Source organism: Fonticula alba (assembly GCF_000388065.1).
Source record: "Fonticula alba strain ATCC 38817 unplaced genomic scaffold supercont2.2, whole genome shotgun sequence".
Taxonomy (NCBI): domain Eukaryota; order Rotosphaerida; family Fonticulaceae; genus Fonticula; species Fonticula alba.
Window position 1 is genome coordinate 2,284,859 of NW_009242972.1, and position 25,152 is coordinate 2,310,010.

At 72.6% G+C, this 25,152-nt stretch overlaps 2 protein-coding genes across 2 annotated transcripts; one reads left to right on the top strand and one right to left on the bottom strand.

Moving 5' to 3' along the window:
• Positions 1 to 862: 862 nt before the first annotated feature.
• H696_01493 (hypothetical protein) lies at positions 863 to 3,682 on the bottom strand. The gene is made up of 6 exons (XM_009495388.1): positions 3,007 to 3,682; positions 2,734 to 2,831; positions 2,487 to 2,613; positions 1,911 to 2,297; positions 1,308 to 1,572; positions 863 to 1,217 (listed from the first exon to the last, which is right to left on the bottom strand). The coding sequence occupies exons 1-6, from the start codon at positions 3,637 to 3,639 to the stop codon at positions 1,090 to 1,092; spliced, it is 1,638 nt and encodes a 545-aa protein (XP_009493663.1). The 5' UTR covers positions 3,640 to 3,682; the 3' UTR covers positions 863 to 1,089.
• A 1,959-nt stretch (positions 3,683 to 5,641) lies between these two features.
• Positions 5,642 to 24,628, top strand: H696_01494 (hypothetical protein). Its single transcript, XM_009495389.1, has 22 exons — positions 5,642 to 6,627; positions 6,889 to 8,001; positions 8,207 to 9,285; positions 9,445 to 9,649; positions 9,821 to 11,002; positions 11,142 to 12,060; positions 12,593 to 13,044; positions 13,201 to 13,432; positions 13,613 to 13,759; positions 13,880 to 14,088; positions 14,222 to 15,653; positions 15,823 to 17,045; positions 17,202 to 17,420; positions 17,645 to 18,556; positions 18,725 to 20,592; positions 20,804 to 21,039; positions 21,292 to 21,595; positions 21,764 to 22,413; positions 22,622 to 23,076; positions 23,211 to 23,406; positions 23,503 to 23,972; positions 24,081 to 24,628. The coding sequence occupies exons 1-22, from the start codon at positions 5,698 to 5,700 to the stop codon at positions 24,453 to 24,455; spliced, it is 14,808 nt and encodes a 4,935-aa protein (XP_009493664.1). The 5' UTR covers positions 5,642 to 5,697; the 3' UTR covers positions 24,456 to 24,628.
• The last annotated feature ends 524 nt before the right edge of the window (positions 24,629 to 25,152 follow it).

Here is a 25,152-nt window from a genome sequence, read left to right on the forward strand (position 1 = left end):
CCGCCGGGCCTTGTGCTCTGTCATCCCCCCCCCCCCCCGGGGGAGGCCCGGGCACTGGCTACCGCTGGCTGCCGGCTGTTGTGGCTGCCGGCTGACAACCGGCACACGGAGGGCAACAGTCGTCCGGCCCGGGCCCTTTTCTCGTGGGGCGGCGGGGGGGGGGGCCTACGGCCAGATCCAGCCCCCGAGACAGCCCCCGAGACAGTCCCGGCCTGGGAGAGAAGAAGGTCAGGCCTGGGGGGGGGGGGCGCCCAGGGCAGCTACTCACGGCCTTCCTATTTGGGAATGTCCTGCTCCCGAGCGGGGAACGGACGCAGCCTGGCAGCGGGCCTCAACTTCTCCCCGGGCCGGGGGGCTGGGGGGAACGGGGGGGGAAGGGGGCGGCGGGCCTATCACACTGTGGGGAACGCCGAGGGACCCCCCCGGCCCGCCCCGGCCCGCCCCGCCCGACACGCCAGCCTTCTCAAGGGGCACTTCGGTGCTTTCCGGCTCGGCGCGTCCGTCCGCCAGCAGGGCCTGGGAGCCGCCGACCTTCGGAGCCGCTGGGCCCCGATGCATTCGCACAAGGCAGGCAGGCAGGCACGCGCGCGCGCGAGCACGCCCGCATCCGATCGAGAGAATGCACGCCAGGTTCGTTGGCAGATATGGGGCTCCTATCGGTCCCAGGGTCAGGAGGGCTGCCGGCGGAAAGCGTGGGGCGTGATCCTCGCCCGTGACTTGGCCGTGCGTAGTCGAGTTTTTGGGTGTGTTCCTGTTCGCGCGGGGCATGGCAAGGTGTGCGTGTCGGGAGGGGGAGAGAGCGAGAGAGGGAGAGAGCAGGAGGGAGCCAGGCAAGAAATGTGTTTATGTCTGTGGAGAGAAAGGTGCGCGGGAGGGGGGGGGGAGGCACAACATGATGCGACACGCAGGAACGCATGCACGGGTACACTGACACATCCCCTCCGCGTCGGCGCGCGCGCGCGCGCGCGGCTCGCCACTCTCGGCACACCAACGACCCCTCGGGCTGGCTGTATGCGCATGTACAGGTAGCCGGTCAAGGGGCGCCGCGGAGGGGGGAGGCCACAGCCGGAAGAAGGTGGCTGCACGCCCTCACGCGTGGGCAAGGAAGTCCCGCACAGAGGCTAGACACCACCAGGCGACGCCGCCCGCGGCGATATGATTGAGCAGAGAGCTGAAGGCCTTCCGGCGCTTCTCGATGACTGTCTCGTTGAAGCGCTCTGGGCGACGCAGGAACAAGAGCCAGAGGGGAGGTCAGAGAAGGAAGGTCAACGTGGCAAGCTGAAGCTCCCTCGGGAGGGGAAACACACCGGAGGGGGCGAAGATCGTCCGTCCGGGGAGGGTGGGAATCCGATCGATCAGCTTGTCTAGGTCGGCCCGGGTGGTGGTCGTCTCGTCGGAGATCTTCAGTGCACCGGAGGCGATCTCCTCGACCAGGGCCCGGCGAAAGGCCCGGAAGTCGGAATACCGCTTGCGGAACAGCATGGTCACCACGGGCGGCGAGTGCACATCAAACGAGGGTCCGGCCTCGAGCTCCCGGTCTCCGGAAAGTGAAGCCACGGCCGGCATGTTGGTCTGAGTCGTGGGCAAGACGAGCAGAAAGGGCGAGCAGAAGGGGCGAGCAGAAGGGGCGAGCAGAAAGGGCGAGCAGAAGGGGCGAGCAGAAGAGGCGAGCAGAAAGGGCGAGCAGAAAGGGCGATTGGCCCGGGCGGGAGGGAGAGGGGGAGGAGGAAACACCAAAGGAGCCGAGGGAACCAGAGCAACAGCGGACCGGGGCGACAGGGCGAGGGAGCCACAGAGCAGCAGAACAACAGACAGAGCGGCAGAGGGCCGCAGTCACAGCGCAAAACCCAAGGGGTTAGCACATGAGCAGAGAGCCTGCAGCGTGAAGGAGTGCACGGGCACACGCGCACCGTAATCGAAATCAGGTAGGTGGTGAAGTTCTCCGAGGAAACGGGATTCAGCCGGCGCTTGGATGGCGTCGGGGGCGAATCGGGACTGGCTGCTGACGAGGCGCCACCAGGCGTGTCGCGCCGATCCTCGGCCCCTCCTTCGGGCGAGCTGGCGCCCTCGGTGACGGCCGAGATGTCCGAGCAGACTGACGCCTCGCTGGCGGTCGAGGCCGACCGGCTGGGCCCAATCGCTGAGGACCCGCCCCCGGTGGCAACGACCACCGTGTGCAAGTCCTCCTCTAAAGCCTCATTGGCCATGAGGGTGCGTGGGTCCGAGACGGCGATCTCCACAAAGTAGGAGGACGTTCCCTCGCACGCGGCCGGCGGGAGGTCCTCGTACTCGAGCTCCTGCATGTGTGCGCGCATGCGTGCATGTGTGCGTGCACCGCCCCCGGGGGAAAAAAACCCCACGAGTCAAGGCAGGGAGACGGGCGGAAGGAGGCAGGGTCAGAGGCTGGCTTCGGGCAACGTGCATCTGTACAGGGGGGAGGAGGGGCAACAGGCCCCCCCCCCCCCCTAGGGTCGGGGAAAACGCACGCGCTCCGAGTCGAAGGAGGAGGTGGACCGCGAGCGCGGGGGGGGCACCTTGCGCGAGGGCTCCGGCGCGATGCGTGCCGAAAAGGCCAAGTGCTTGTACTTCAGCAGGGTCCACTTGTGCATGGCACTGTGGACGAGGGGCAAGGCATGGAAGGAGGCAGGAGCGTCAGAGGTCGCCCCGGGGACAGCGCCGTCGGCCGGCGGAAGGGGGCCGAAAGAAAAGGAACATGCCACAGCCATCACATACTGGTAGCTGACATTCTCCGGGAGGCTCCATGCGCCGGATGGCGCCAGGGCCAGCAGCCGGGTGTTGACTCGCGTGTTGCCGCCATGCCGGGCAAGTTGCTGCGCGTGCGAGCATGCGCCCACGCCGAGCGGCGAATCCCGCGAAGGGATGGCGAGCCCAGGGTCAGCAAGGGGGGGGGCTGGTGGCCGGAGGGGCACAACCGGTCGGAAGGCCGGCCGACAGGAGGAGGAGGAGGAGGAAAGAAAGAAGAACCCACCCCGGCCGCGGGCGCACCGTGATGCTGGCCTGGTCCCAGGTGTCCAGGTCGAGCCCGCGCACGCGGGTCACATCCACGCCGATGGACCGGTGGATGCCGGCGCATCGGGTGCACAAGACCGTGCCAAAGGTGACCGACACCCAGCGCGGGGGGGCGCCCCGGTGGTCGTCCGGCCCGGCCAGCCGGCGCAGGGCCGCCTCCGTCGGCGAGATGGTGGCCGGGTAGAAGTGCCGACTCCGGGCGGACGGGAAGGGCCCGACCCCGGCGTGGCAGTCGGCGCACCGGGTGTTGAAGGGATCTGCCGCCAGGACGGTGTTCAGGGCTTCGCGCGCGTCCGCCTCCGCCAGCCGGGTGAGCTGCTGCTCGGACAGGCCGCACGGCAGGAGGGGTGTCCCATCGGGGGCGGCCCCGGGCGAGGCGGCGGAGGCTATCGGGGGGGCGGCGGCGGCGGCGGACATAGGGCAAGAGGTGTGTCGGGGGCCGGGGACAGGGAGAGAGAAAGGGGGCGGGGGAGCGAGAAGAGGAAGCAGGTGATAGGATGGGAGAGGCGGGCGTGGAGAGGGTGCAGCGGCGAGGGATTGCAGGCGACCAGGAGGCGCTCGGACCCGATGAGGCGACATTTTCACGCCCGCAGCCACCCTCGCCGGCATCAGCGGCAGGGGGACACCGGAGAAGGGAGCAGGCGCGGGGGCGGGGGCAAGGGGGCGGGGGGATGGGAGGACCTCCCTTGTCTCTCGGAGCCAGCTCGCATCTCGCTGGTCGGTTGGCAAGTACCGCACGGGAGGCGATGATCGCCCCGCCCGGGGGAGAGCCAGCCCCTCTGCCCCGTCCCCTGGGGCAGGGGGGCCGACGAGACTGGACGTGGAAAGCAGGGCGATCGCCCGGCCGCGAGGGCGCCCTCTGTTTACACATGCCTGGGGCCCGAGAGTGGCCGCGGCCCGGCCCCCATACCCCGGCTGTTGGGGCGCGCCCGGCAGGGACACGCCTGCACATTCCCCTGACGAGGGCGCCCCCAACGCCCGGGGGGAGGGCCACCGAAGGGGCGGGGCGCGAGCGAGAGTGCGAGGGAGCAAGAGATCAGGCCGCGCGCCCGCACACCCCCGGCGCGCGCCCGGTCCGCCCGGCCCCAGGGTGGCTGGCATTTTTAACCACCACCACCACCACCACCACCACCAAGCAGCCCCTGAAAAGACACGCGCACTTGGGGCCAGAGGGACGGTGGCGGGGGGGGGGGGGGGGGGGGGGCGCGGGGCCGGAGCAGCACCGGCGCCCTGGGACGTGGGAGACCCTGCTCGCGGAGGACCGGCCCCGGCCGGTTGTTTTCTTTTGCCCCACCCGATCGCGCAGGGTCAGTCACCCGCCCCGCGGAGGAGGACGGGGGAAGATACACCATGCGCCGACGGACGCGCCGGCGCGGCCCGGTCCCCTCGCCGGACCGCCGGAAGTCAGCCCCGGGCATGCGCATCCCAAAGCCCAGGCCCGGGGGGGGGGGGGGGGGGACCGTGACTGGCACGCCGCAGGGCCGGGATGCGGGCGCACCGGCGCCGGACCGCGCCCCGCTCGCCCCAGCCGGCCGACACGCTAAAGCACCGACAGAGAGAGGCCGGGCCGCTAAAAAGCCCAGTAGCCGCCGGCGGGCCGGGCGATCGCACGCCAAAGCTCCTGCCCCCCATCCCCCTCTGGGGGGGGGGGGGGGCTCCTCCCCTTCCCGGGGGGCGGGCGGGCAGGCGGGCTAGCATGGGGAGAAACGCGCTTGAGCCCCCCCCTGTGCGTGTCGCCCTGCCAGCTCCCCCCCTTGCACAAGGTGCGGCGCGGGGGGGGGGGGGGGTGGCTCGCATGAAAGGCGCACCCGGGGGGGGGATGCGCTGGCGGCATTCGCAGCCCACCACCCCCGAGAGGCGGGAGACGAGCGGATGGCGGTGCTCGGGAGGCGCACATGATACGCGCGGGGGCGTGCCTGGCGGAATGATATTGCCCATTTGTGGACACATTCTCCGCCGAAGGTGTGGGTAAAATCCGCGAGCCCGACCGGCGGGCGCGCTGCTAAACTCAAAGCCCGCTAGATGCGTCGGCAGTCGCACGGGCGACTGTTCCACAAAGCGGGCTCTTTTATATTCGGCTCAACATTCGCGTCAACCCTGCCCGGGGAGGAGGGCCCGGTTCATGTGCGACGGAGGGGCGAGGCCCGGCACCGGGCGCGCAGGGCCCGGCGGCCGCTTGGCATGTGCGGCGGTCGGTCGCAGAGGACACACCCCGGGTCCCTTTGCCGAGGCGACCCGAGCGTTGGGATGTTGGGATGTTGTTTTCCCCTCCGTCCGGCGCGCGCGCGCGTCCCGGTGCCCAGGCCCTCTCTCCCGGAGGCCCTCCCAGAGGGGCGCCGATGTTCGACTCCGCGCCTGGTCCCCTCTGCCCCCGGCGCATCCCGGCCCGCTCGGCTCGGCTCCCCCCAAGACCGGAGAGGGCCACAGCCGGGGGGGGGGGGGGGGGGCGCATTTCAGCTGCCGCGATCTGGGCCCGACGCCGGCCAGGCAGCGTGCTTCAGTGCCCCCGCCCCCCTTCCCCCCCCCTCTCTCTCTCTCTCTCTCCCTCTCCCTCTCTCTCGCCCCCCCCCACCCCCCCCCCCCTGAGCCACGGGCACCCTCGGCTTGTCCCCATCTCTCCCCCTTGGCCCCCTCCGTCCGCCACTGCCCACTTAGCCAGCCCGTCGGATGGCCGAGACGGTGTCCGCCTCGCCAGTCTCCGACGCGCGCCAGGCGCCGGCCACCCTCTCGCCGGGCACTTCCGCCATGGGGGCACCCCCCCTGCCGCCGGCGGTGGATGAGACCCTGGCCTTCAGCTTCATCTCGGCCGATGACTGCTCGCGGTCGCGGTCGCTGCGCATCGGTGTCAACCACTTGTCGGTGGGCCGCTGGTCACTGGCCAACCTTGCCTTCCACTATGCGTGCGGCGTGTCGCGCGGGGCCGCCCCGCCTGGCGCCCTGTCCGACCGCAGCAAGGCCCCCGGTGCCGAGGACGATCCGGCCCCCGGGCCCGGTGCCGAGGCCGACACCGAGGATGCCCCGGACGCCGGGGCCCCGGTGCTCAGCCCGGCCGAGTGCCGGCAGCGGGTGCTTGACCTCCTCCGGCGCTTGGCCGATGAGGGCCCGCCCGGGCACTGGCCGGTGTCCCTGGCCCCGCTGCCACTGCTGCTGCAGCTTCGCTGGCAGTGCCTGACCGAGTGGCGCATGCTGAGCGGCTTCTTCGCTTCGACCCCGGGGCCGGAGGCCGCCGACCAGCCGATCGACGCCCGGCGCTTCACCTCCCACCTGCCGGCCCTGACGGCCGGCGACCGGCTGCTGGAGTTCCAGCTGCTGATCAGCCACCTGATGTGCCACCAGGGGGCCATCCTGGCGCAGCGGGCCCCGGCCGATGACTCGGCGGCCAGCTTCACCCCGGTGCCGCCGGACGCCATGGGGGCGGCCGCGGCCGCCTCGGCAGCCGCCACCCCCGGCCACGCCCCGCCGCGCGCCCCCTTCTGGCCCAACTCCGCCTCCACGGATATCTCCCTCTCGCCGGATGGGCAGTTTGGCAGTGCCACCCTCTCGGACACGAGCTCCTTCTCGCGGGTGTCCTCGCCGACGGTCTTCTCCCTGTCGTCGGTGCGCTCTTGGCCGGCCGGTTGGGGGGTTTCCCTTTCTCGCTTTGCTCGCCCGCTCGCCCACATCCGGCTCACTCCCCGAATGTCCCTCTCTCTCTCTCTCTCACACACACAAAAACACAAAAACACAAAAACACGCATCCACGCGCGCCCCAATGACGCCTGTCTGTCTTGTGACACCCGCGTCTGCTCGTGGGCGTTCGGGCTCCCCCCCCCCCCCCCCCCCCTCTCTCTCCCCCCGCCCGGACCCTTGCTCAAACAGGGCCAGCGCGAGTGTCTCGATGACTTGAGCGCCTTCTTCGGGCGGATTTCCGCCCTGTGGCTGGATCGCAGCCGGCTGGCCGGGGTCCCCGGGCTGCATGAGCACCTGCAAGCCTCACTCGGGGCCCTACTGCCGGGGCTGACCGGGGCCGCCGGGCAGCCCGGCTCGGTGGTCTTCCCGGCCGAGCCGCAATTGACCAAGGCCAGCCTCCATTGGCTGGCGGACCTGATGGTCCGGGACCCGCTCAGCACGTGCATGGTTCTGGAGCGCCTTCACCTGCCGGCCATCCCGGTGCTGTGGCTGAGCCACCTGCCGGCGGCGCTGCTGGGCAATGGCCCGGCGGCCGGGGCCACGGCGACGGCGGCCGGCCCGGCAGCCGGCCCTGGCGTCGCGCCCGGCCGCGGAGGGGCCGGCGTCGCGCCGGCCCTGACGGCAGGCTCGCTGGTGGCCGCGGCGCCGGCCGCCCTGCAGCCCGCCCTGCGGGACCTGCATGGCTGGCTGCAATCGCGTGTCCTGCTGGCCCGGACGCTGATCCTCCTGCAGCGGGTGGCCCGCGAGGCGGTGCTCGACTCCCTGGGCAACCTGCAGGCGGCCCTCGGGGCCGGGGGCCCGGCGGCCGCCGGCGCGGCCGGGGCTCTGGCCACCGATGCGCCGAGCCCCGCGTCCGTGGCATCGCACATCCGCACGCTCCTGCGGCTGGTGGGCCTGCTCCGCATGCCGGAGGCCTCGGTGTCCGAGCTGCTGGCCCGGGCCGCGGCCCTGGGCGCCCCCGGCGGCCTGGGCTATGGTGCCAGTGCCGGCACCGGGCGCACCCTGCCGGCCGCCGGCTCGGCCGCCCTCCCCATGGCCCCGGACCACGAAGTCACCCTGCTTAAGGACCTGCTGCACACCCTGGCCCGGCTGGTGGTGCAGCTGACCGAGCCGGGCGGCCCGGCGGCCACCTGGGCCGCCGACCTCCGGACCTCGGTCTATGAGGCCCTTGTCCGGGCCCCGGCCCCGGTGGGCCTCTTTGTCAGTGCCCCGCTCCCTCGGCACATGGAGCTCTATCCGCCGGTGGGCGCCGCATCCACCACCCTGCTGAATATGTTCTCCCAGGTGGAGCTCCAGGTGTTTGTACGTGCCGTCTGCCTGGCGTCCTCTCGCCCCCCGCCCCCGCCCCCCCTCTGCCTGCCTGCCTGCCTGCCTACCTGCCTGCCTGCCGATGGATGCCACCGGCATGTCCCCTGATCTGCGGTTCCCTGACTTGCTCCCGCTTGCGGCCGCCCCTCTTCGCCCCCGCCCCCCCCCCCCTCCCCCACGTCTGGCAACCCGTCACCAGCGCGACAAGTCGGCCCAGCTGCTTGGGCGCTTCCACCAAACGCCCCACACGCGCCCGGGCGATGAGGCCCCCCCGCTTGCGGCCTATCTCGGGCACCTGTCGCTGGTTCTGCTGGCCGGCCGGGTGCACACCAACCAAACCGTCATGACGGAGCATCTGCTGGAGCGCCTGGTTCGACTGGCCGGGGACGCGGTGCGAGCCGGGGACCCGGCCGCCGTCGGGCGCCTGGTCCGGGAGCTCCCGTATGTCGGCGGCGCGGGGGCCGAGGCTGGCTCTCCGTTGGCCGAGCGCCGCTGGCGCAAGACCCTGGCGCAGTTCCTGCTGCTGGCCATCTGGCCCCTGACCACGCCCGGCTTGGCAGATGCCTCCGGGGTGGCCCTGCCCCTGGAGGCGATCACCGGCCCCGGCCCGGGGGATGGGTCCTCCTCGTCCGGGTCCCTGCACTCGCCCCTGTCCTCGGCCTCGTCTTCGGGCGATGTCCATTCCCCCCTGCCCGGGGCCGGGAGTGGGGCCGAGGAGGTCCACCTCGGCTCGCAGCTCCTGACCGCATTGTCCTTTGCCTTCGATCCGCTGGACGCTCCGGCCCCGGTCCCGGCCCCGGCCCCGGGTCTGAGCGGCCGCCGGCCGCGCTCCTCGGGGTCCACCCGGGCCGGCTCGCCGCCGGCCAGCTCCGGGTCCAGCCCTCCGGCCGGGCGCCTGGCGCGTTCCAACACCCAGGACAGCTTCGAGAGCAGCATGCTGCAGGGCCTGGCCACCGGGGCCGCCGGTGGCCCGGCTCTCTCGCCGCCGCTGGCCTCGCCGCTCATGCTCAGCGAGGACTCCTCGCCGGTGGACGACTTCCCGCAGCCGGCGCCGGTTTGGACCTTGGCCGGTGCCGGTGCGCGGGCTGGCGCCCGGCCCCGCCCTGCCATGCCCTCGGCCGACATGGTGTACACGCCGCCGGCCGGGGCCTGGATGGCGGCGGCCTGCCAGTCACTGCTGGGCGGTGAGACTCCGGGCGACGATCTGGATGCCGCCTGCCGGGTGCTGGCTTGGCGCCAGGCCGCTGCCGAGTGGCTTCTCGGCAGCGCAAATGCCAGGTCCGTCGGCGCCCCCTCGGCCCCTGGCCCTGGCGCATTGCTGTCACGCGCAGCGCCACTCCTCTGGTCCGGTCACTGACAGGGTTTCTCTCTCTCTCTCTCTCTCTCTCTCTCCCCCCCCCTTCCTCGTCTTTGCCCTTCCCCACTGACGGCGAGCAGTGTGGACGCTGCGCGTGCGGTGCGCTCCGGCGCGAGTCTCGTCTCGGCCTTGGCATACCTGTCGCCAGTCCCCCTGTCGCGGGTGGTGGACTCGCCTCTGGCCGGCGGGTCCGGTGCCGCGCAGTCGCTGCTCCCGGCATTGAGCCAGCTTCTGGAGAATCGGCCGCACCCGGTCGGGGCGGAGCTGCTCCTACCGCAGGATGAGGTGCGCTTTCCCCCCCATCACCCTCGGCTCTTCCTCTTCTCCTTCCCTCCGCCACACCCAGCCTCCCTCTTCTCTCGCTGCTCCCTTCTCGATGTCACCTCTGGCGCCCTGGCTAATCGTCACCTCCTTTCGCCCTTGCTTCCTGGCCCCTGCCACTGGGCTCGCCTGCAGCTGGATCGCCATGCTCTCATGGAGCGGCGGGGCTTCCATGCCCTGGCGGCGGCCTCCAACGCCGCGGCTCTCGTGTCGCACCTCCCCCCGTCGGAGCTGGCTGAGAGTCAGGCCTCGCGAGTGGTCTCGACTCGGTCCTCGAGGTCGTCCTCGCTGTCGTCCTCGCGGTCGTCCTCCTTCTCCCTCGGCCCGTCGGGGCTGGGCGGGCCGGGCTTCGCGGTGAATGCCCCGGGGGCACTCCATCCCCCGGGGCTTCCGGCCCCGGCGGTGGCGGCCACCCCGGCGCCGCTGCCCGAGCTCCCGGCCGAGGAGGTGGCCGCCCGGCAGGCGGCCCTTCGGGAGCACCTTGCCCGGGCGGTCTGCTCTTCGGGCCGGTGCGTCAAGCCCGGCCCCTGCGACCCGGCTGCCTGCCCGACGGATCACCTGGCGGTCGATGCCCTGGAGTTGGTGTTTAGCTGTCTGCTCCTCCGGCGGCTGGACATCGGCCCGCTGCGTGGCGGTGGGCTCGGGTCCTCCTCGATGGACGATCTGTTCGATGACCCGCTGGGCCAGGGGCCGCAGTCCCAGGCACAGCGCCAGCAATTTGTCAGCCCGCCATCCGGGGCCATCGCCATCATGGCGGTGCTGGGGGAGTTGCTGGGCCAGCCGGCCAGTGACCCGGGTCGGTCCGGGGCTCCCCCGCCGGCGGCCACCAGCCCCGGCATCCTGCATGACGAGACGGAGGCCGGGCGCCTGAGTCGACTGGCTGGCCTTTGCCGGGAGCTGTCCTGGCGGCTGACCGCCGTGCAGCAGATCGTGGCCGGCGGCGAGGACGCCGACACCGGTGGCGAGGCCCTGGCCGCGGCGGCCGCCGAGTCGGGCGGCTTGCTGCCGGTCCTGGCGGCCTCGCCGCGGAACCTCATCTCGGCCTCCCTGCGCGCTGGGCACCTGGACTTGGCCCTGTGGATCCTGTCGGCGACGTCGTCGGGCGGCCCGGGCGGCTCGGCCGGCGCGGTGCCGGGCTCGCCGCGATCCAGCCTCGTGGAGCTGGAGGCTCACTCGACCGTCGGCCAGGCTGCCCTGTCCCACCGGCTGACGGCGTCCGGTGCCGGCGGCGTGGCGGCCCATGCCTCGGAGGCGGCGCTGACGCTGCTGGAGCAGGCACGCGTCCACACCGAGGCGGCTCTGACGGCCACCGATCGCGTGCGTTCTCCCAGGGTGGAGGGGCGGGGCGGGGGAGATCTTCCATTGGCCGGGTGCTGGCCGCCTCGTGTGCATCGACTGCTTGCGCTGACCTTCCCTTTCCCTGCCGGCCCGGGGTCTTGCGTGGACGATGGCGCAGGACGCCTCGAGGGCCCTGCTGCTGGAGGCGCGGCGGCTGCTGACCCAATTGAAGTGCCAGTTCCTGCTGAGCGAGCAGTATGGCTCCGAGGTGGAGGTCGCCCGCGAGGGGAGCGACTTCTTTGAGGGCATCACGCCGGCCGCCCTGGAGGCCGCGGCGGCCGAATACTGCCCCCGGGCGTCCGGGGATCTGGTTCGGTGCGCCGGGGATCTGCCCCTGGCCCAGGACTTGGATCTGCTGGTGGAGCAGTGTCTCCTCTTCCTGGAGTCCGGCCTGCCGGGGCTGGATGCCGAGGAGGCCGACGGCCTGGCCGGGCCCGGGGCAATCGCCGGGCAGGCGGCCCCCTTGGCGCCGCTGCTGTCGCGCTGTCTGGACATCTTCCCGCTGCATGCCCTGAGCCCGGCCCTGCGCCAGGAGCAGTGGCGCGTGCTGGCCGGCATGCGTCGGGCCCTGCTGGCCGCCTCGGAGCTGAGCCAGACGTCATCCGCGCTGCCGGAGGCCAGGTCGGCCGCCGGCGCCGGTGCCGCCACCGACGATGACGACGGCGACGACGACGACGACGCCGCCGGCCACCAGGCCCATGGCGACTCGTCCTCCGGGCCGGGTGCCACCACCGGGCCAAGCATCGACCTGCCCGGGCTCAACCGCCTGGCGGCGGCCCTGCTCAGCTACCCGGCCCGGGTGGGCTTCGGCGATGGCCCCCTCGGGGCCGGGCGCAACTCGGCGGCCACATACTCGCGGCACATCTCCGCCGTGGCGAAGCTCCTGTCCTCGGAGCTCCGCCGGGCCGAGGAGGACCCTGGCAGCCAGGCCCGGCGCCTGGATTTGCTGACCATCCGCAATGTGCTGTCCGCCGGCCCGCGCTCCACCGCGCTCACCCTGCTTCTGAAGGGCGAGAGCACCGCGTCGCAAAGTCTCGGTGCGTGTGCCCTGGCTGTGATGGCGGCCTTCTTGATCCGTCTCTTCTCCCCAATTGCCATCCCTCGCTTGTTGCCTTGCTCGGCCTGCTCCGGCCATTTGCCCATTGCTCACCGTCCCTCACCCCCCGACCGGCCGTCATGTTCGGTTTTGTCCCCCCCCCCCCCCCCCCCCGGCGCTTCTCCTTTGCCGCGGGCTTGCACACCGCCGGCCACATGCGTGGGGCCAGGTCGGCTTTCCTCCGTCTGTTGCCTCTTCTTTTCTTTTTCCCCCCCGTCCCGCCCCTTCGCCCTCGCTCTATCCCCGTCCCCAGCTGGGCGGGGGCGGGTGTGCGAGGGCGTGGATGAATCGCACATGCGGTACTCAACTCGCCGTGCGTAGGCCCCGGGGTCCCCGGAGGCGAGAGATCCCTCTCCCCCCCCCCCCGATGGCGGGGGCTTCGAAGGTCTTACATGGAGTCCGGGAAGCCGGCCCCCCTTTTTGCCCCCCCCCCCCCCCCCCGCCCCGGCCCGCCGGTGTTTGCGCGCCCGAAGCCGACTCCCTCAGCCTGGACCTGGTGCAGGTGGTGTCCATGGCCCTGGAGTCCCGGTACCCCGGCGACCCGGCGAAGCATGCTCGCGGCGGGCCCGAGCTGAACGGCACTTGCGCCGGGACGCCCGCCATGGCTTCGGTCCCCACCTCGGGGCCGGTCAACCTGTCGCTGGTGACTCCGGCCCCGGGGGAGACCCTCGTCCCGGGGCCCCTGGCGCTGGAGCTGCGCTCGACCGACACCATCGGTGGCGTCCTGTGGCTCCTGCTGCGCACCCTCGGGTCGCTGGGCCTGGCGGAGGAGGTGGCGTCCATGCGCTCCGGCCCCGGCTCGTCCGCGTCGCTGGCCGGTGCCGGCCCTGGGGCCGTGCCGTTGAAGGACGCGCTGTTGCTGCCGGCCGAGCGCATCGCCCAGCTCGCTGGTGACCATGCGCGCGGCTCCGGCATCGCCATGCTGGTCCGTTGCCCGGCCCCCTTCATTGTGTCGCCGCCTCGCCCCACTTGTGGATTAACCCCCCCCCCCTCTCTCTCTCTCTCTCTCTCTCTCTCTCTCTCTCTCTCTCCTGGGTGTGCCTCTCTCCTCCTCGCCGGCTCGGGGCCCAACAACCTGCAGTTCCCCGAGATCCTCGCCATCCTGACGCACGCCGGCCAGGTGGTCTTCCGGGCGGATGTGGATCTGGTCCACCTGCTGGGCGGCACTGCCCCCTCGATGTCCACTTTTTCGGAGGCCATTGCCCGGTGCGCCAGCCTGGCAACCGACTTCCTGGCCGGGCGGCTGGCCGTTCTGGTGGACCTGCACAACCTGATGATGCTGCATGCGCATCTGGTGGCCGGCCCACATCAGTGTGCGTATCTTCTTGCCCCCGCCTGCCGGGGCCGGGCGATGCAGCGAGAGGGCAAAGGCCAGACAACATCCCCCCCCCCCCCCCCCTCCCGCTGCCACCTTCCTGCCCCTGGTGCCTCAGCCCACTGGTGCAATGGCGTGCCCCGGTCCTGACCTCCTTCTCCCCTGTGGCCATGTCCAGGCCCCACCCTGAGCGACCTCGAGTCCTACAAAGCGCGGATCCTGTACAGCGTGGGGGACTTCCACTCGCCGGAGTTGCCCTTTTCCTCGGTGTCGACGCGCATCAGCGCCCATGCCGTGCAGGTGGCCCTGCTTAACCTGGCCATTGGTACGCCGGCAATCGCCGCGCCTCCTGTGTCTTGCCTCTGGCGTCCTCGCGGTGCCTTGTCCTGGAAACTCAGACGCCCCCCCCCTCCCCCCCCGCTTTCTCCGCCGCCCCCTCGTCCAGTGCTGGATCACCGCGCGGCCCTCGGCGCGGCCGCCGACCGACTGCCCTTCTTCCTGACCGTCCCCCTGGGGCTGTGCACGCTGACCGAGGGCACCGCCCCGCTGGGGGTCTGGTCCACCGCCGGGGCTGAGACCTTCGCCGCGGTGGACATCGAGTCGGTCCGGGCGCTGGTGCGCTATGTGCACGCGCACGCGCATGTCAGCTTCGAGGTACGCCCGGTCCCCTCGTCCGGCCCTCTCGGCCAATGGGCACCTTTGCCGCCTCCGGGCCTGCTCCGATGACGCGCCACCACGCCCGACTGACCCGCCGGCCGGCCTCATGTGCCATCCGCCCCTTCGCCAGACCAAGACCGTCTTCATTCCGGAGCTGCTGCTGCAGGCCCTGTCCGAGGCGGTGCAGCTGTTTGACGCGTCGCGCACGCTCCTCGGGCCGGCGGCCAGCGGCGATGAGCATGGGCCAGACGGGCCGCCTGGGCCCATGGCCGGGTACTTCCAGCCGGCCGACCCTCTGGGCCTGGCGGCGCAGCTGGTCTTCCGGGTCCTGTGCCACCCGCACCAGGGCCCGATGGACTTGCTGCCGGGGTTGCTTGCGGCCACCGGGGCCCCGGGGGCCGGGCTGCTGGCCGCTCCGGCGGATGTGCTCCTGGCCCCGGAGCCCGGCCGGCCGGTGGCGCTGCTGCCGGCCGGCGGGCGTCTCGGGCGCGATGTCAGCCTGCGCCTGTCGCGCCTCCCGGCGGCCGGGCTCCTGCGCCTGCAGGATGCCTCGCTGCCTGGGGATTTCATCTGGGTGTCGGACTTCCCGACCCTGCCGTCCGAGCGCGTGCGCCTGCTGGTCCCCGCGTCGCGGAGCATGCTCCTCTCACGGGACGCCCCGCTGCCGGATGCCCGTGCCAAGTCCACCGAGCTGGCCTCGCGGTCGGTTGACTCGCCGGAGGCCGGCGGCCTGGCCATTTCCCTGACCGGCGAGGTGGCCAGCTTCTTGCTGTTCCGCGCGCCGCGGGCCTTGACCATCTGGCTGATCTTGCGCATTGCCCTGACCCTGGCCGAGCAGGTGGCGCGGGCCGAGGCCACCCCCGGGGAGGATGCCCCTGCCACGGCCGCCGCCGCCGCCGCCGCCGCCGCCGCCGCCGCCACCACCACCACCACCACCTTCGACCGGGCTCTCTCCTCGTTGTCGATGTCCCTGCGGCCACGGACCAGCGGGCGCGGTGATGCCGACCCGGCGGAGGCGGCCGCCCGGGCCGAAGACCTGGCCGTCTGCCGGGATCTGGCCCCCCTGCGGCGCCACGTCCGCATGGAGCTCATCTACCCGCAGCTGTCGCTCAAGGACCCGGGGCAGATCGGCCTGGCTGCGCTGGCCACGGCCCAGCGCGAGCGCTCGACCCCGGCCGAGACCAAGGCCGCCGGGGCCCCGGCCGACGTGGGTCCGGCCGGGTCGCTCAATGCCCTGCTGGAGCAGTCCGGCGTGGGCCGGCTGCTCCCGCGCGAGTCGGCCCTCGACGCGGCCATCGCACTGTCGCTGCAGCCGGCCCCGGGCGCGGGCAACCCCGGCCCCGACGGGTCCGGCCCTGTGCCCGGGGATGGCCTCGGGTCGGTCCTCGGAGCGGCGGCCCGACGCCAGGGCCTGGCAATGGCCGGTGCCTCGGCCGGGCAGATCTCCTGGCGCGAGGGCCGTGATCACTGGCAAAATGACGCCGACGCGCCAAATTGCCAGGGCTGCAAGCAGGCCTTCAACATGCTCCGCCGGCGGCACCACTGCCGCGCGTGTGGCTTCCGTGCGTGCTCTCCGCCACCGATGTCCCCTCTCTTCTTGCCCTCTCGTGCCCTCGGCTTCCTGCCACCCCGGGCGGCTTTGGTCGGCTCCCCTCGCGCCCCCCCCCCCCCCTCCCCCCTTGTGCTTGCCCTTCTGACCGCCTCTCGTCCCCCTCGCGCCATGGCGAGCAGTCTTCTGCGACCAGTGCTCCAACCAGAGGTGCATCATCCCCGGCATGCCGGGCAACATGCCGCCGCAGCGCGTCTGCAATGCCTGCTTTGCCCTGGTGCAGCAGGCCAACGCCGCGGCGTCCGGGTCGCGGGCCGCCGAGCCGGCCTCTCCCGCTCCGGGCGGCATGACCGGCGCCGGGGCCGGGGTGGCCTCGCCCTTCCGCATGGTGGATGCGGTGCGCACCCGGGCGTCGACCATTCTCGGGTCGCCGGCCGGGCCGTCGGGCGGCGCCTTCGCCGGGGGCGCCGGCGGCTCGGGCGCCACCCCCGGCGCGCCGGGAGGCGGGCCCGCGAGCGCGGCCGGTGCCACCACCCCGCGTCGGCTCAAAACCGGGTCCATCCTGGGGATCCCGACCGGGCGGGGGGCTCCGCCGAGCGCCGGGCCTCCGTCGGGCATGGGCCCGGCGGCCGGCACCAGCGCCGGTGCCCCGGCCGGCGGGCGCCTGCCCACCCTGGACCGGGCCGAATGGGGCGACATCCCGTCGGATGTCAGTGACGATGACACCATCCACTCGGACATCATCACCGAGCGGGCGGCCTGGCGGACGACCCTGCTCCAGGGCGGCCCGGCGGCCATGTTCGACCGGGCTCTCGGCCAGGCGGGCTCGCTGGCCCCCGGCGAGGAGTCGGATGCCGATGGCCCGGACCGCCATGCGGATGGCGACGGGCCGGACGCCGCTGCTGCCGAGGAGTCGGACGCCGCCGGGTCGGCGACGGCCACGGGCCCGGCAGGCTCCGCCCTGTCGTCGGGCCCCGAGCGGCCCAGTCCGGCCGAGCGCCAGGCCCAGTCCGATGCCCGGCAGCTGCTGGTCCGCGACCAGGCGCTGTCCATGCTGGCATCCGGGGCCCTGCTGGTCCCGCCAACCGGCGGCCCCTCGGCCGGCGCATCGGACTCCGGGGACCTGGGCCCGGCGGACTCCGGGGACCTGGGCACCCCGGCCATGGCGGCCGTCGCCAGTGCCGGGCATGATGGCAACCAGGCAACCCTGGTGTCGGCGGCCTACACGCCCGGCCAGCTGGCCCGGCTTGCGGCCCCGGAGCGGGCCATGCTCCGGGCCCTGACGCGAGGCCTCCCCCTGGGCCGGTGGCCCGAGGTCGCGGACGATGTCCTGGTCCGCGCCCTGGAAGCGGCGCCCCGGTCGCCGAATGCCCCGCTGCTGATCGCCCGCATGGCGGATCTGCGTGTACGTGCCCCGGCCCTGGCCTGCTGCTTCCGCCGGCCTGCCCTCCGGCCTGGCATTGCTCCTGTCACGCCGCTGGGGTCTTGTCTCGCTGGCTAACCCCCCGCCCCTCTCCTCCCCCCCCCCCCCCCCTGGGCCCCCTCTGTCCGGCGCACACAGCGCTCCGCCCAGCTGGCCTTGGACTACTTGCAGCTGTGGCAGACCCCGGCCGACGCGCTGAATGTCCTGGGGCCCATTCGCTCGGCCCTGCCCGGGTACATGGCGTCGACGCCGGCTCCGATCGCCGGGCCCGGCGACGAGGCCAAGCCCGACGAGGAGCTCCTGCGCGAGGTCGACGTGGCCTGGGCCCGGATCCGCGTATATGGGGCTATCATGGCGGTATGTGGCCCACCGGCTGGCTGCTTCCCTCCGCCGCCCTGCTCCCTGATGCCTCACGCCGCGTGTGCCTGGTCACTGACTTCGCCGCCTCCCCTCCCCCCCTCCCCTCCAATGGTCACCACTGCCTGTCCATCCACCCTCGCCTCGTCTCCTCCTCCTCCTCCTCTCTCTCTCGTTCGCTCGCTCATCCCCCCCTCTCCCCCCCCCCCCTGGGCGAGCTTCAGCTCGACTCCTCGATCAGCCGCTGGCAGGATCTCCACCTGCGTGCTCGATCCGATCCCCGGGGCACGGTGCTGGATCTGCTGCACCGGTTCGGGCCGGCCGCCTTCGCAAACGCCAACCCCCGCCCAGCCCACTCGAGCCGGGGCTCGACGCATGGTGCTGGCCATCGGCCTGGCATGGGGGACTTTGTCCAGTCCCTGCCCGGGCCCGGGGCCTCCAGGCGCGCGGCCGGCACCGGCGACGAGTCGGCCAATGCGTCGCCCCTTTTGCGGGATCACTACTGGCTGGAGCCGGAGTCCAGCTTCACGGTGTTCGGGCTGTGCTCGCGATTGGTGGTGGCCGCGCACCCGCCGGCCGGGGCCCTGCACGGGCGCATCTTCCAGGGCACCGACCCCGCGGCGGCCGGGATGCTGATGCACATGAGCCTGGCCGGGGTTGGCGGCCCGGGGGCCGGGGCCGGCCCGGGCAGCATCGAGCGCATGCGCTCCGACCTGTTTGCTGATGATGTGGGCTCCGGGCTTGGGCCCTCGGCCTCGGGGTCATCGTCCGGCTCCGGGCCATCGTCCTCCTCCTCGATGATGGCCGGGTCGGGCTTCGATGGCGACCCCTCCTCCGGGGATCTGGCCACCTCGACCGGGGTGCTGGACCACTCGGAGTCGGATCCCATTCTGCAGGAGATCGAGCGCTGTGAGCAGAGCATGGCCGACCTGCCAGCCGGCGCGGTGTCCGGCGACGTGCACTACGAGTATGCATGGCTGCTGCGGCTCATCGCCACTCACCATGTCCGGTGGCGACTCACACGCAGCCGGTCGTCGTACGCCGCCGGGCCGGACCTCGGCCTGGTGGGCGACACCATCGGCGCGGCGGAGGTCCTGTCGTCGGTGGGCGCGCGCGCGGCGCTGGTCATCTGCTCGGTGCGCAATACTCGGGTGTTGTTCTTTTTTTTTTTTTTCCGGCCTTTGGCCTGCCTTTCTCCGGTGTCTAACCATGCCTCCCTCCGCCGCGCCCCCTCTGACACGGACTCACGCGGACTCACGCGGACTCTCATGCACACGCATACGCACATGCACACGCACACGCAGCATCTTTACCGCACGTCCGCCACCCTGGTGGGCCGTTCCGGCATGGCATTGGTCCCGACCGTGGCACGGCTCTTCCTGGCCGAGTACATGCTCAACCATCTGGGCCGGGCCCTGCCGCTGGACTCGTACAAGCGCCTGTATGATGATGATCGCGGCCGACGCATGGTGGCATCGCTGCGCGTGGCGGCCGCGGCCGCGGCCGCGGCTACCGCCACCACCCGCGGCTCGATGGCCGACGCGGCCACCCCAGCGGCCGACCCCTCCGAGGCTGGCGCTTCTGCCACGCCCGGCAACCCGGTGGCCGATGCCACCGGCAGCTCGGCTACCAGCAGCCCGGCCCTGTCAGCGTCCTCCTCGGTCGGCCTCGGCCCCGGGGCCAGTGCCACCTCCGGGGAGGCCCTCGCCGGTGGTGATGTCCCGGCTGGCGGCGGCCCTCCGTCGGCCGGGCCGGCCACGCAGCCCGGCTCGCCGACCGGGGCCGGCCCCACGACCGGGCCTCTGGCCGTGACTCCGGGCCCCCGGGCCTCCCCGAGCGGCGGGCGCTACTCCACCGACCTGGCTACCCGTTGCGCGCATCTGATCCACCACCCGGACCTGATCCTGGAGACGCTGCTGATGGCGCGCGACATTGCCAGCGCCCAGCGCCTGCTGCTTGCCTTCCCGGAGTCCTTCTTCGGCCTGGACGAGGATGCCAGCTATGCGGTCAGCATGCCGGCCAGCACCGGGCTGTCGAACTCCCCGTCGCTGGCCTCGCTGTCGAGCCTGTCCAGCGGCGGCAGCGGGGGAGCCCGGTCCGGCATGGGCCCGGCCGGCGGGCCGCTGGGCGGGCACCATGCCCCGGCCGGCGGGCAGCACGCGCTGTACGGCCCGCGCTCCGGCGACCAGGACCCCGTGGGTGCCTCGCAGGCGCGCAGCCTTGGCCCCAAGGCCTCGCAGCTGGTGATCGCGTATGCGGCCAAATCCGTGGGCATCCACAACTCGGCGGCCCTGCTGGACTCCGGGCCCCCGGCCGTCGGGCTGGCGGCCACGCCGTACTTCCGTGGCGACGACCCGGAGTGGGACCTGTCCATCCGCGAGCGGTATGTGTACATGGCCCTGGAGCAGGCCACCGAGGCCGGGGCCGGGGCCGGGGCCGCCGCCGGGGCCGGGGCCGGGGCCGCCGGGGCCGCCGCCGCAGGCGACCCGGCCACCGGGCGCCCTGCCCCGCCGGATGTCCACCTGGCCAAGCGCATCCTCTCGCTCTTTGACAACCCCCTGAAGGCGGCCTCCCTGTGTGTGGTGTTCGCGCGAAAGCTGGCGGTTCGGCTGTCGGCGGTGGCCGGGCCGGGGCCTGGGCCCGGGGCCCTGGCCGCCGCCCTGCTGGACACCCTCTCGCCGGACACCATCATCCTGACCATGCGGCAGCTGCTCTTCCAGGCGAAGATCTACCTCTCGCAGCCGCTGAGCATGAGCGTCGATTCGCCGGAGCAGACCCCCACCGGCGGGGTGTCCCCTCGGCCGGGGGCCGGCGCGCCGACGTCCTCACTCTCGGCCGGCCTGGCCGGCCTGGCCGGGGGCCATGTGGGCGCCCCTCGCGCCGCCCCGCAGCCGGCCCCCTCCGAGGAGGATGTCCGGTCGCTGCAGGCCGCAATGCGCCAGGCGTACCAGCTTTCCAGCCAGTGCGATGTCATGCTCACCCAGCTGGAGATGATCCGCACGCTGAATGGGGCCTTCCTGGCCGGTGCCGGCGGCCTCAGTGGGCCCGGCGACAGCGGCCGGCCGGTGCACCCTGGCGATGAGGATGAGCTGCATCTCCGGGAGCCGGGCGACGGCCCGGACCCGGTGGGCTGGGTCCGCCTCGAGGACTTGACCGACGCCAGCCGTCTCCGGTGCGTGACGCGCCTGCCCGCACCGTCGCGCACTGCCCACTTCTCCTGCGCCCCGCTCGCCTCCTTCGCCCTGTCCGCCCGCCTCCCTGTCGCCCCTTCGTCGCCGCGCCGCTGTCCTCGTCTAACCCCCTCGGCTTCTGTGCGCCCGCATGTGTGTGTGAAACTACGCTGCCGGGCCCCGGGCACCCGGGCGGACCAAACAACAACGCAGGTCCCTTCGCGAGAAGCTCCTCCAGGCTGGGCGCTTCCGCCATGCGCTGCTCCTCACGTCCAAGGTGCAGACGCTGCTCAGCGGCACGCCGGCCGGCGGGCTGGCCCAGCCGGGCAACCCCCGTGCCTCGCTGCTGAACAGTCTCGGCACCGAGACCATCTGGATGGAATGGGGCGAACGGGATGCCCGGGCCGGGCGCGTGTCGCTGGCTCGGTCGCGCTTCCGTCGCGTTCTTGGTATGTTTACCTCCCGGCCTAGACAGACGTCGCCCCCCATCGACAACCAGCTCGCACAGGCAGCCCCCTCCCCCCCCCTGTGCCCGCTGTTGGCGCGGGTGGGGCTCTTTCCTTCGATCCTGCGCGCGCCGCTCTCTCTCCCATCCTGTCTCTCTCTCTCTCTCTCTTTCTTCCCGTCCCTCGTGCCTGTGCCGTCATAACCCGTGCATATCACTGATCCGCTCCATCCATGCCCCGGCTCGCACCTCGAAGAACCCGACGACCAGCGTAGCACCCCGAGCCCGGCGGCCACGGACCGCGTCGCGCGTGCCCTCGAGGCGGCCCCCTGCCTCGGTGCCGCGCTCGGCCCGGCTGCCCCGGCCGCGCCCGGCCCGGCGCAAGGGGCCGATATCACCTGCCCGGAAACCATGGCCCAGAGCCTGGCTCTGCAGGCGCAGCTGGAGCAAATCCGCAAGGTCCAGGCGCACCTTCAGGCCGCCCTGCAGCCGGCCACTGTCGGCCCCTCGACCGCCTCCGCCACCAGCGCCGTGGTCGCAGCCCTCAAGGACTCGAGCGAGTGCGTCCCCCCCCCCTCCCCCCCCCCTCCGCCTGTGCCCTTCGATTGCCGGCTTGCCTGTGTGGTTGTTCTTCCTCGCCGGCCTCCTCCCCTTCCCCTGCCGGCGGTGGGCCACGGTTGCCCGGCTTCCCCTGATGACTGACTCGCCTGCTTCCCTCCCGGCCCCAGGCTCGTGCAGCTGACGCAGAATGCCGCGTCACGCTACGCCCCCGCCGAGGAGCGCCGGGTGTCCCGGTCCTCGAATCTTGACCGCGAGCGCTTCGACATGGTGGCCTCGGTGTATCGGGTTCGTGCGGCGGCCGGGCCCGGTGGCGGCCCCGGCGGCGGCAGCGGCCCCGGCAGCGGCCCCGGCCATGCCCATCACATTGGCCCGGGAGCTGGCAGCCTGCCTGGCAGCCTGTCCATCCGGACGTCCGGGCTCGGGCCCAGTGGCGATGGGCCCGGGTCGGCCAAGCTCGGGGCCTCGGCCGGCTCGGGACCCGCCGCCGGTGGCCCGGCCACCGCGTCCAGCCTCACGGCGCTGGTGGCTCTGGCCGCCCGGCACAGCGTCTGGTCCAAGGCCATCGTGCACCTGGGCGAGCTGGCGCACCACCACGCCGGGCCCGGGGCCGTGACCGGGACCGGCGCCAGCACCCCGGTCGGCGCCCTGCCGGTGGACCTCGCCGGGGCCCCGCCCTCGGCCCATCAGTATCTCCGCCAGCCGGAAGCCGCCGAGTCGGTGCGCGGGCTCTTCGTGGATGTGGTCCTGCGTGCCTGCTTCCAGCGCGATGGCTCGGCCCAGAATCTGGTGGCCCTGATTGACTACCACTCGCTGGATGGTGCGTCCGGCTCTTGCGCCTGCCTCGCCCCCCCCCCCCCTCTTTCTCGTTCTTTGGGCAGGCAAAGGCCGGCAAAAGAACAACTCCCCATCACCCAGTGGAAGGACCCCTCGCCCCGCGGCGCCTCGCCATGCCTTGCCTTGCCTTCCGCCGGTCCGCGTCCCCTCCTGCTGACATGCTGCCCTGTGTCCCCTGCCCGTGGCCGCAGCCGACCACGAGGTCTTCCTGCGGAATCTCCTCCGCGCGGCCGGCGTGGCCCTGCTCGCCGGGTACAAGTACCACAGCCAGGCCATCTGGAAGGCCCCGGGCCCGGCGGACGCCGAGCGCGTCGCCTGGTTCGAGTCCATCGATGCGGCCAACAGCCTGCTGCGCCAGCGCCTGGCCCTCTTCGTGGCCTCGCGCGATTACCTGGCCGCCAGTATCACCTGCATCAAGCTCTTCCTGACCCCGGCCGCGCGGAGTTTCGACTTGGCCGAGGGGGTCCGGTATTTGGCCCTCTCACACCGGTACCTGCAGCTGGGCACCAGCGCCGCCGGTGGCAGTGCCGCCGGCCCGGCACCCGGGGCCGGCCTCTCCGGCGATGCGCAAGAGCCAAGCTACTCGCGCGCGCCGCTGGGCCTGGCCGAGGCGCTGGTCCCGCGCGCGGCCAGCCGCCACAAGGATGTGCGTCCGGAATGCCGGGCTTCCCCCGGGCCCTGGCCCCTGCTCGCCCCTCGCCCCTCGCGCGCCTCTCCGCGCCCCCGCTGCCCTCTGACCTTTGGAGCACACCTGTCGCTTGCTTCGTCCCTTTTTCACAGAGCCTCCTCCTGCAGCGGGATGTGATGGCTGCCTTTGCGCGCATCGCCGCCAAGGGGGACTCCGCCGACTCCGATGCCGTGAGCCAATTCCTCCTGACCATGCCCATCCACCTGGGTGCCTTGGGCTTCGAGTCGCCCGGCATCATCACGCAGACCGTCCCGGCGACGCTCTTCCACCAGAAGGACCAGCAACAGGGTGCGCCGCTCTCGCCAGCCTGCACCCATCCCTCCGTGCCAGCTTCTGACGACCGAACACGCACACGCCCATGCACGCGCACGCGCACGCGCACAGAGGTCTGCCGGCGCCTCCTCTACTTCGGCGAGGCTCCCCTGGCCTCGCGCATCATCCAGCAGTACGGCCTCCCGGCGCGGCTTGTTTACGTGGACGCCATCCGCCTCATCATGGCGGCCCTGGGCACTGGCCCGATGGCCAAGGCGTTGGAGGCGGCTCGGAACGCGGCGCAGCACCGGCCTTCGGGCAGCGTCCACCCGTACCTGCACCAGGCGGCCAAGGCCGCGGCCGGGCTGAGCCCCTCCAATGCCCTGACTCGCATCGACCGGCTGATTGCCGGCGTGCGGATCTTTGCCTCGGAGGCGGATCTGGACCACATGTACACCGCGGCCGCGGTGGCCTCGTCCACCGGCTTCCGCCCGGTGTCGGCCGGCGACGAGGGCCCCAACCCGCCGTCCGGCCGTAAGCCCCTCTTCCGGTCCATTACCAGCCTCAGCAGCGACCATGTTGCCGGCCTCAATGACCAGAGCGTGCGTTTGCCTCGGGCCTGCTCCGCTGTGCCGGCCTCCCTGCCCGGCCCCCTCTCGCGGCCGCCCTGCCCAACCGCTAATCCCCCTGACCCCCCCCCACACACACAGCACACCTTCAAGTACATCAGGCAGATCACGTCGCCCTTCCGCGCGGCCCGGGCTGCCGCCCTGTCCGGGCAGCTGAAGGACGCCTATGCCCGCGCCACCAACCTCTTCAAGACCTACTCGTCCAGCCTGACGACCATGCCGGCCGACGGCCGGGCGCCGCAACCGGCCCAGCACCAGCCCGACGCCACCGGGTCCCTGGAGGCCGCCATGCTGTCGTACAGCGCGGCCGATGCCACCCCCAGTCCCGGGGCCGAGGACGCCGACGACGAGCATTCCCTCAAGTCCCTGCTCCGGCTGATCTTGGCCGAGGCCGAGCTCGCCAACAACACCAAGCACGCATCCATGACCCGAACCCTCCTGGAACGCCTCGGGTAGTAACCGCCCCGGGCCGCTTGTGTGTCGCCCTGTCCCGCGCCACCCGGCCGGGTCTGCCGCCCGGCGCCACGCGCACCCCCTTGGCCCGGGCTCTTCGCGCGCGCGCGCGTGCGCGCGCGCCATGCACCGCGAGGCCGAGACCGGCCGTGAGCACAATAGACAATCATACCGTATGTGTGCCCCGCGCACGCGCCTTCTTTGCCCCCCTCCCCTTCTACGAGGGGCCAACGGGAGGCGGCGCACCGACGGCGGAGTGCCCACGCTCTCACGGCCATGGCTAGCCGCTAACTGGCCGGTTGCTCCGCGCGATGTCGGGCGTATGGTTGTTCTGGAGTGCCAATGACTGTTCTGATGCTCGAATCTAACGGTCGCAGGCCGCGAATCTGGTCGGCCCCAGATCGGGGTTGTTCTGGGGAATCCGCCCGCGGTTTAGATCCACCCCAGGGCCGTCAGGGCGTACCGGTACAAATGCTAAGCGCCCTCCCGGGGCCACCAGACCAGGATCCGTCGGAGAAGCTCTGGGCCTGGGGGCGCGCGCGCGCGCGCGCGCGGGGGGCGGGGGACGAGGGGGTCTGTGGGCGTTCGTCCGCCGGTGCGCGTGAGGGTGAACTTTTCCGAGCGGGGACATTATTGTCGAGCCTGATGCTCGCCGGGTCTGAGCGAGGGTGTGCGCGCGCGCGCGCGCACGCCCGTCCGC